Source organism: Dendropsophus ebraccatus, chromosome 4 (genome assembly GCF_027789765.1).
Source record: "Dendropsophus ebraccatus isolate aDenEbr1 chromosome 4, aDenEbr1.pat, whole genome shotgun sequence".
Lineage (NCBI taxonomy): Eukaryota > Metazoa > Chordata > Amphibia > Anura > Hylidae > Dendropsophus > Dendropsophus ebraccatus.
In genome coordinates this window covers 128,385,239-128,396,404 of record NC_091457.1, presented here as the reverse complement: position 1 = coordinate 128,396,404, position 11,166 = coordinate 128,385,239, and the positions used below count along the sequence as shown (strand labels likewise).

The window sequence follows — 11,166 nt, the reverse complement described above, 5'->3', positions numbered from 1 at the left end:
AGGTACAGCAACATAGGACAGGGTGACGAACGGGGTAGAAATGGGTTAATTTGTGTTTGCACTGTGTTCTTGGACAGAACAGAGGGGATCAGAGCTGGAAGGGCTGTCAAAAGCCAGCCCCTCACGTTATATTACACTGCAAATGCTCAGTCTGTAATGGCATACATTGTTGGCATAGAACATTTACATTAAATGTTGGCATACAATGTAGTCTAAGATAGTTGGCATAGAATGTTTACATAGAATATTGGCATAGTATGTTGACAAAGAAAGTTTATATAGAATGTTGGCATACAATGCTGACAGAATGTACGCTTAGAATGTTGACATAGAATGTGAGCTTACAATGTTGGTAAGGAATGTTGGAATACTGGCATAAAATGTAGACAGAGAAAATAGCCTTAGAATGTGGGCATAGAATGTTAGCATATAATGTTGGCATAAAATGTACACTTAGAGTGTTGATAGAATCTTGGCATACTGTTAATATAGAATGTTGACATAGAATGTACTCTTACAATGTTCACAAAGATCTAGGCAATGTAGGCATAAAATATTAACCTAGAATGTTAGCATAGATAGTAGACGACAGTGATTTTGTGGAAGTGTTTTTCGGTAGTGGATTCTTTTTGTCCATTAGGATTAAATATACACACATTCAATTCTGTTTCCAAGTATTTAATACACATAGAGGTGACAGGGGGGCTGCCCTGCATATGGGTCCCCTTTATGAGCCTTTTTAATTCATTAACAAACATACAGATAAAAATAAATACAATCTGGGGTTTCTTCAGTCGTCTAGTTGACAGAGAAGAGCAACACCCCTCTTAATCCAGTGCTGGACAGGTTTATCTGTTGGCAGCAGCATTGCAATTACAAAGTTGGTGGAATGTCCTGTGGTGGACAGTGTCCCCTTCCGCTCACTTGTCTTGTAGAGTGGACACATGTATGACTTGGTCTTCTTTATGTCTGATTTTTTATCTGAAAAGAGAAAAAAGGATAAAGACTAAGATAAAGTGAAAAATGACTGTTGCCTGGAGTGTGAACCAATGTCTATAGTTCTTCACAAAAAGAAACAGTATGGAAAAAATATTATATACAAGAGGTGGCTTAGCCTCTTTACCATTTCATATTCATCATTCTTCCATCATTGTTTTACATTCTTAGCAATATGTCAATCCAGTTAGTTATATTTTCCATGTACCCATTATGCAAGGTATAAATGGAAATTAAAGGGGTTCTCTTAGAAGATAAGCTAGGGTATGCCATTGAGAACCCACTGGCAGAGGTGTGACCCCCACTAATCGTTAGAACCAAATGGCAGCAGTTCTACAAAAGTGCTGTCCTTCTTTAGCTCCTGTTAAACTCCCGCTCTAATATTGTGATACCCAGATTCAGACAACTGTGTGTGCCCCTTGTGCAAGTTATGAAACTCAAAAAAACCCCACAGAATACAGAAAGCAGAAAAGACCATCTGATCCATCTAGTCTGCTCTGCTTCTAAATTAAGAAAAAAAGGAAATAATAATAACATTTTATCAGCTAAATAAGCATTCCTAGAAACGCTCATTCCTGATAACTGGCCTGGGTAAAAGGACCAGCGATCAGCCAATGATTGACAAAACGATTATTCATTGGCTTATTACTTCTTGGATGGCCAATGAAATCATTGTTATTGAGCCCACATTTTCCAAAGTAAACAGGGGATGTGCAGACAGCAATAATGAATTTAAAGGGGCACACACATGATCGAGCTTTGTTAGGGCTCCGCCGATCACTGAGATAGGCGCTTGAGCCTGGCAGCATGGGAACCTAAAGGGTTCTATTCCACAAAGAGATTTTTTCAACAATAAACGATCTCAAACGACTGCTATGGCGAACGTCCTGAAATCATTCACCCAATTAGGCAGAGCGATGACCGTTACTTATGATCGTTCTTGTGATCGTCTTGACGCTGCTAATGCGTTTGTTTCAGAGGGAACGACCTAACGATGTCCTATTACACTGAACAATGTGTGAACAATGTGCAAATAATCAACGCAAAAAGTAGGTCAAAATTCTATCAAGCGACCAGTGATTTCTTGTTGGTCATTTAATCGTTGTCTGCTATTACACAAATGAATATCATTAAATTTACGAATGATCTAACGTTTTTTCAAAAGATAATTGTCCCGTGGAATAGGACCCTAAGCCATTAAGTCTTTCCTGCTCACAATTTCCCTAATACTACTGGCTATATCCCCAACTATGCAGTTAAGTGTTCAACTTGCTTTCCCTCAGACTGAGGATTGGTGCATTATGTTACACCTTCTATTGTTTTGACCACTTATCATGAATATGTAAACCATTTTGATGTGTTTTACACATATCAATCCTATCGCACACTCTTGTAACATAGGTAAACAGACAAACCTTACCTACCAAACCTTCTCCTATGTCACTTACAAATGTATTAAAAAAAGAATAGGACCTAGAACAGACCCTTGTGGTCACCACCTGTAACCAGTCTCTGCTCAGAATACACACCAGTAACAACAACCCTCTGATATCTATCCTCTAGCCAATAAGTCCACTGAACTATCCAGATTTTCAATAGCTTAACTATTAGTTATATATGAGGAACTGGTGAATTTGAACAAAATTGATCTAATGTGAATCTGAAGTTTATTTTTTGTGACAACATGTTAGTAGTAAATTTGGTGGACACATTTACCCTTTTTTGCTAATGACATAAATGTCATTATCAAAATGGAAAAATTCACATTTTTTAAAATTTGCATTTTATGATTCACATTTACAGTATGTATACGTATACAGTATGTTGGAATTATTTGGTAAAGGTCTTTACTTTTTAGGATGTTAAAGGGCTTAGAAGTTTAAGAGCAAATTTTTCAAATTTTACATACAGTAAGATCGGTGACAAGTAGGTGCACAAACAGGGGCAATGATCAAGTACAGTAACAAAGGGAGCAATCACGTAACAATCGGCAAGAGTACAGGGGCGAGAATCAAGTACAGTAAAGGCCCTATTTCATGGAACGATCCCGTCCCGTGGAATAAGAGGCAACGATCAGCCGACATTGTTCATTTCGGCTGATCGTTGCGTCTTTTGTCTTTCAAACATGTTGAAAGACAAACAACTCATACAGCAATGATCTGCTGCCGTTGCTCCATGGAATAGGAATGGCAGCAGCAGACCGCTGCTGTATGCTATGGACTGCCTGGACGACCTAGCGATCACCTGGGCAGCCCGCGGTCCCTCCCGCACTCACCTGCTCGCTGCCGCAGCGTGGAGCTGCGGCGGCAAGCAGGGAACATGGAGTAAACGAGCGCTAATAGCGCTCAATTGTTCTTCTCCGTCGGCCCGTAGAAGAGGACCTTAACAGGGTGGTCAGGGGCGATGATTAGGTGCAGCAACAGGGGGGAAGGGCTAAATTCAGGTACAGTAAAGGGACAGGGTCAACAATCAGGTACAGCAACATAGGACAGGGTGATGAATGGGGTAGAAATGGGTTTATTTGTGTTTGCACTGTGTTCTTGGACAGAACGGAGGGGATCAGAGCTGTAAGGGCTGTCAAAAGCCAGCCCTTCACGTTATATTACACTGCAAATGCTCAGTCTGTAATGGCATAGATTGTTGGCATAGAACATTGACATTAAATGTTGGCATACAATGTAGTCTAAGAAAGTTTGCATAGAATGTTTACGTAGAATATTGGTATAGTATGTTGACAAAGAAAGTTTATATAGAATTTTGGCATACAATGCTGACAGAATGTACACTTAGAATGTTGACATAGAATGTGAGCTTACAATGTTGGTAAGGAATGTTTAAATAGTATGTCAAATAACCCCGTAACCAGCAGAGTGCCTATTATTCAGTGCGACATACAATTTCATCTCCTCCAGACTATTGTCCAGCTCCTATGCAGCCATTGAGTCATCAGAAACGATGCTAGATTATCAGCATCACTAGTGACCGCACAGCTGCCAGGAGATGATTCCCTCTATATCTGCCTGTATTACATTCTCTGTACAGCTGACCAGAGGTATCTGTCAGTGTAGCAACTGCAATATAGCTTTAGAAGAAGTCACATTAGGGACACTAAATGTTTTGGACATGTACAACAACTTGTATGATCAGCAACATAGCCGTCACTATCATCATGATATCAACATTTCATCTTAAAGAGGTCATCTAGGAAATGTAAAAAATAGTATTATAAAATACATTCGAATATCTAACAATAAAGATTATATGAAATAGTGGTTATTATTCATTTCTAAACGTTTTGCCTAGGTAATACATATTATCAAAGATGAAACGGTGTGTGGAATTGAAAAGGTTAATTAACTCCCATAGGGTCCCATGAATTCTGTACCCCCCCCAACACACACACATATACTCACCTAGCCCAGCGCAGTTCCCCAGTGTTACTTTGTTCTCCCAGTTCCCTAATGCACAAGTGTGCTCAGGTGGGTGCAACTGTTAACATGGAGGCAGAGCACGCTTTGCCGTGGCAAGTCTCTGGGCCCCAAAGCCGCACAGACCCCGTAACCATTGCATGGTCTGCTTTCATGGTAGCTACTGAGAGGACATGAATGGTCTTGGGCCACTAAGGAAGCATTTTGGATCCTTGAATTGGATACACATTTTCCCAGGAGTGTAAACTTCGAAAACTATCTATTTCCTGACTACCATTGACACTTATCAACTTCTAGGGACACAAAAGCCATGGTCTATTTACTTTTATTTGCATTTCATATGAGTTTTTGCATAAGTTTTTCACATGGTCTATCTATCTATCTATCTATCTATCTATCTATCTATCTATCTATCACCTGACCCACCAGCAGGGGGAGGGGTGAACCATAGGCTGTGGATATGTTGTGTGCATTTTGTCTATAAGCATGTATCATGGTATCATTATCCATGTTATGCCAAGACTAATAAGGGGTACCACCCTGAATGGCGTAGGTGTTTCTTTTACTGGATATCCAAGTTTATATTTTTTAACATGGTGAAATAAATCATTGAAGTTTAAAATATTGGAGCTAGAGATCTTTTCCTCTGCACAGCTGATTGCTCACACTGGGAATTGGCTGCCATCCACTCTCTCTCTCGTGTTCCACCCCAGGGAACCCGTTTTGATCACTATTCAGACTTGTTGAGCTGACTTTTTTTTTTGTCATACACCTTTTGCATGGGATGCATGAGACAGACATCCGCCATTCATTTTGTCAGTAGAGTAGAGTAAAGGTGATTATAAGAAAATAAATGTATGCTACTGGACATTGCTTACATTTATCCCAATATTACAGTATATACTATTTTCCCTGAGTATTTTCTCTGCATCTGTGCTCCCCTGACATTATCCACAGGCAGAAATGAAGAATGAGCATTGATAAAGTTTGTCTTTTGAGGGTTCTACATAATTTGCGCTATAAACATTTAATTCTTTTCTATGTGGCAGTCTACTTAATATCAGAAGAATTAATATAGTAATTGTCCAGGGGCAGAGAGTACACATAAAGAGCTGAATAACAGGAGCTGGGGGATGCTGCCAGTACTACTCACTTGGGCTCTGTCTGTGCTTGTGCTGGAGCACAGTGCTATGTAACACAGTGCTCATGATACACATCTGACCAAGCAGAATAAAAGACAGAACGAGCAATAAATCTTACATTGGCAGAAGGTGAATTAATGGGAACAGCTGAAGGGTCCCTCACATGTTCTGTGTTAAGACAAAGTTCTATATCTAACATTGAGGTTTTGCCAGCTGGATCTAGAGAGTACAGTAATGTTCTCACTGTGGAAGTCGTCCAAATCATGTGAAGATTAATCAACAAATTCTTCTCCTATATTGTACTACACAACGTCCTGTGATATACAAGACCAGTGTGGGATTTTTCATTTTATTTTAATCAGCGCTTGAGTAAGGTCAGAGGATCCAGTGAAGGAGATTTCACACTGAAAGATTACATTATACAGCAGCAGCATGGCGTACAAAGCCGACTGATCGATAATAAGATGGATCCTTTTGTGGAATTGACCACTTTGGAAATAGTGGCATATCAGTTCTTATTTGAAGTTAGACCGCCCCCCCCCCCCCTTTCTTTCCTACATGCTGTTTACCAGTTAGGTTATACTTTCCAATCTCTACCCAAATATTTTCATTCACCAGTACCTTGTCCTGACGAAGAGGGTGGACAGCAAATGTGAAGAATAATTACATGTGAAATGCCTCGAGTGCCCCCTCCTAGACGCCCTGTACTCACAATTGGGCATGTGATGCTCTTGACATGATATAAGCTAACGGCATCTACCGCACGCTCGCAGTTAGATCTCATATTTATAAGAGATGTCTGCCTCCTCCTGGTGTAAAAATTTGCACTAATTTGGTGTTCTTATTGTAACTTTAAGCTGTGTTCACACATGGCAACTTTCCCGCTATTTTGCCTTGCTAATTGAGCAAATGTGGTAAAATAGCACCATGAGAACACAGCCTCAGTGATGTGAGATGTATAGCAACTAAAAAGAAAAGGTTTCAATCGCAAACATTATACCGCATGAAAGAAATGTGAATTTAAACTGTACCTCTATAATTGTAGACAATTTAAAAAAAAATGCCTGAGCATGGGGTACAGAAATAATTTTTTGAAATCACTTTCATTTTGAATTGGCCACCGAAATATCGCCCATAGTACCAACGATGCTCATGACTCTACGTTAGAGGATAAAGACCTCCCCCCATCCCACTCCATCATAGAACCTGTAGAAAAATCACTGGCACAGTGCAGATTTATAGTCACTTTTTATAAAACTGAGGTACACTTGAAGGTTATCTTCACACAAGGAAAAACTACGGCTGTAATTTTGAGAAATAATTTTCAAAAATGTGATGGGTCCTACTAAAGTCTAAGGGGTACATTATATTTTAAATTATGGGCATAATGTTTACTTAAAATTACAGCCCTGTTTTGCCCTTGTTTGATGTTGTGTGAACATACCCTTAACATGTTGCCATGTTATATCTCAACAAGCTGCTGTTATGAACGGACAATGCCGAATTTGTGATATTTCTGATATTGTGATATCTCCACATTTACTGGCATTCTCCCAATAATGGCCCCTAAAGGATGTATTTGCTGAAGGACTTAGTAGTCCTCTCCAAGTTTAGTAGTCCTCCGTAGGCATTAAGGAACAGACCCTTTGTTGGCTGACTGCTGGGGAATGCCGGGGAGTACCAAGATAAAACTGGGGTATTCAGAATCAATGTTATTTCACCTATACATATAGCCATTTAAGGGGGTTGAATATTGTTTTAGGGAATTAATATGGGGGTTAGCTTCATGGCATCTATCTATCAGTCAAAGCGTGCAATGGCTACACAGCACCACTCCTCCTATAGGACCCAACAAATCTGCCGATAACTTGGACAGCCTATTGATTTCATTGGGTTAAATACTTGCAATAGTATACTTGCAGATCACAACAGATCAGTCTAGTGTATTTTTGCAGCAGCCCCACATAAAGCACATAGTGTGCTACACTTGTGGATACAACAAACTACTCCGATTATAGTATCTGCTTTATGCAGAGTTGTTGAAAAAATATGTTTGATGGGGGGGGGGGGGGGGGAGACGGACCAAGCTCTCCAGGCAACGTGCACCAGAATCCCGAAGATGGGTGCTGCTCAATTCTCTATTTTTACCGAAAAGAAAGTGGTACACTTATGCTAAGACAGACCTTCCCACACATATGTACATCATTAACATAGGACTACTCTTTTATCAATGTCTTCAATGATAATTTGTGCTCAGGATTCACTTACTTGGTTTTATCCAGATTATGGGCACAGAGTCAAAGAGCATCTTGGGGTGCTGTTCTGCCAGTACTCCACTGTTAATAACAAAAATGTCAAAAACTTTAATTTGTTGCCACATTTACATTACTTTTCGTGTCCACCGTTAGGCCATGTTCGCACAACGTATATTTTCGTAAAAGTATGACCGATGTTGATGACTGCAAAAACGGCTGTGATTAATACGGAAATATGGAATCCCGGCCGGAGTGTATACACAAAGTATACACTCCGTCCAGGATCTCTAGCGGCGCTGCAAACAACTGACATGTCAGTTTTCTGCGGCCGCTATTCATTGAACAGCAGCCGCAGAAAATCCTGTCAGTGCACACTATGGAGCAAGAAGCTCCGGCCGCCTGCTCTATTGTGTGCAGTGGAGAGTTCTGGTGCGGGTGCAAAAGGATGCCCCCACATCAGAACTCAGCGGCGCTAAAGATCATACTGCAGTACAGGCCGGGATGATCTTTAATGAGACCGGCCGTTTCGTAACCCGGCCGGGTCACGGAACGGCTGCTTTCATACAGTGTGTGAACATAGCCTTAGGCTGTACATAGACCATGTTTTAACGTCTGATACATGCAGAACATTGGGAAAGGGACGAAAACGTTGTCACAATTAGACCTCCTGCTCTCAGTAAATTCAGCATGGGGTATAGGGATGGGTATTTAGCTAAGACTGGCGTCCAGGTACACCAATCTTGATAAATATCCCCCATAGACCCCAGCAAGTTACTATTTGCAGGTGGCTCATAAACAAATCTGAAGTTGTTTTGCTTCATGAAAAGGAGATGAAACGGATGAGTGACTTTCCTACTGTATTTCCGCATTCTTGTTCTGAAAGAACTCCAAACACATTTAAACATACACTCCCATGTCTTCCCCAACAGCCATGCGATGTTGCTGGGATTATAGGCAATATCATACGGCTACTGGTTAAGAAATGTGCGCTTGGTTCTGGCCGCATCCAGAGCGAATTCCAAACACGGATGAGGAAGCACAGCCTGTGCTTTTGTAACAGGTGACTGCTCTTATACAGAGGTGAGAATAACTACTGTATTTTGAACATAGTGTTTAGCTGGTCTTTAGGGTGTTTTTCTGTGTGCATTCTTTTTCTTCTGTGCTGGTGTGAAAACATTCTTTTTGTACTTTATCTTTTACGTCAGTGTGTAAGGGATTCATAAGCCGTAGTCACTGACCTCTTTCTGTCCCAGCGAGCACCATCTAGGAACAACCCATTAATGTAAACGCCATCTTCTGGTGATGTATCAGATGTATCCACGGGCATAACCTGCTCACAATCAGCTCCATTAGTTTATTACATACTATAAAGATTACGTGAAATAAAAACATAGCCTTTGTATTTAGAAACTGGAATAAACTGTTTCCTATGCTTGTAAATTTTCATTCTACAATCTCAGACAAATAATCAGATCCGCAACCGAGCGAGGAACGCTGGACATATCTGGGATTGTTTACTATTGCAAATGGGAAAGAAGTTTGGTGTAATTACTGTAAAAAAACTCTACCATGACTTGTGCCGAGTATCATATTGGTAGTTCTGTGTTAGCAAAGACTACCTGAAAAAGAATCTAACCTGCTGTTATGGTGTTATAGTGCAGAGGAAGCTGACAACTAATGTAGCTTTATTACCCTGAGCTGCTGGGCCGTCTTTATGCAATATTACTTTTTATTGGGCACCGATCCAGCCACCTGCTGCCTCCTCATAAATATGCACTCCATGCTCTGGTATCATATTATCATGACATTACTTTCCACTATGACTTGTAAACTCACCTGAAATTCATAACCTAGCAAATCAATAGGGATTCTGTATTTCCTGGCATAATTCTGCATGGCACCGGTAAGAAATGCTTGTGTGAAGAAGAATCCTGACAGCCAAAAGACATGAGGCTTTCCACAATCAAACCAGGTCTACAAGGAACGAGAAACATATAGAGGTTTTATTGAAGCCATGGAGGATTTATTTCTCTACTACTGAAATTCTATAAAATTGTATAAAAAGTAACATAATCGTGCATTGCTTTAATATGGTGAAATACAAAGAATGCTGTCTTTAAATGGTGCTTGTCATGAAAAATATCGGTTTTAGCAGACAAGTCAAAGGTTTTTATCAGTAGAGGCTCTGAGTGTGCACGCAGACCGTGCTTTTCTTCCTGTCCTGTGTCTATGTGAATGAGATGGCATGTGACACAGAGCCATAAGAGAATGGGCTGGACGTTTCCTGACTCATCAGTCAGGGTCTAAACTCTTAAAACCTTGACCAATCAAAACCTTTGATATGTCTCTATGACATATCAAAAGTTTTTTGTTTCTTTTTGTGGCAGTGCCCATAAAGATCTATCAATGGGGCCATTTCAATCACAATGAGGTATGACATTACTTACTTATCTGTGGAGATCAGATGCTAAAGGCTCAACTGATCACATAAAAGAAGAGGCTACAGTAGTGAAGCACAGATGAAAACAATTCTTTCCAGTGATTGCCAAGAGAGTCTCAGCAATGAACATTATCCTTGTACTCACCTGAAGGAATTTAAGTCGGGCCAGGAAATCAATGACATAACTTCCTAGAGGTTTCAAACTGGGGTAAGAACGCTTTGCCCACGTTTCAGGGACCTTCCCTACTATTAAACTGCCAGACAGGGCCTCCAGTTCCGAGTCCATAACAACCAGACCCTTGATGGCTTTCTGAAGATTCTGTAACGTTGTCCTTATAGTGCGAATTAAGCTGGAAAAATGGAGGAGAAGATGTATTAACATGAATATGCGCATGACAATTACATGGACATTCTATAGATACTCAATCAGTCACATTATTTATAAAGTGTTTGCCACCCTATACTGATGGCTCAACTATAGATAATGGATATGGACTAAGCAGACATTAGTCTACACTTCGGGAACATATCGGGAAAGGCACCCGTCTCGTAACATAGGCGGCCACTAATAATAATCATGATCATTATTGGCGGCTGTCTATTTAATGAGATGGCCACGTTTGCTTGATTTGTTACCGAAGTGGGAACATAGCCTATAAGGATAGAAAGGTCTCTTACTTGTTGAACCTCTCCATCTCTTGCACCAGCACTGTGTTCATACTCTCTTCATACCGTACTGGGAACTTCTGCAAAGCTGCCTCAATGTCAAAATCCTTCGGAAGCTGCAGAAATATGAAAAACATTGTGGCTGTCCGTAGAAGTGATCATTTATTTATTTAAAAATTTGATCCTACTTAACATTAAAAGGATCATATTCCATAGGAAGGCATGATAAAGTATAGCGT

At 40.3% G+C, this 11,166-nt stretch overlaps 1 protein-coding gene across 1 annotated transcript in view; it reads right to left on the bottom strand.

Moving 5' to 3' along the window:
• Window positions 1–662: 662 nt before the first annotated feature.
• The window catches only part of DNAH12 (dynein axonemal heavy chain 12), a 65,073-nt gene continuing 54,569 nt past the window's right edge, over window positions 663–11,166 (bottom strand). The window contains exons 69-74 of the mRNA XM_069966996.1: window positions 10,940–11,043; window positions 10,407–10,611; window positions 9,658–9,795; window positions 9,060–9,151; window positions 7,835–7,902; window positions 663–981 (exon numbers count right to left, since the gene is read on the bottom strand). Of these exons, the coding sequence (XP_069823097.1) occupies window positions 791–981; window positions 7,835–7,902; window positions 9,060–9,151; window positions 9,658–9,795; window positions 10,407–10,611; window positions 10,940–11,043 (798 nt within the window). The 3' untranslated portion in view covers window positions 663–790. The remainder of the gene's footprint in view (window positions 982–7,834; window positions 7,903–9,059; window positions 9,152–9,657; window positions 9,796–10,406; window positions 10,612–10,939; window positions 11,044–11,166) is intronic.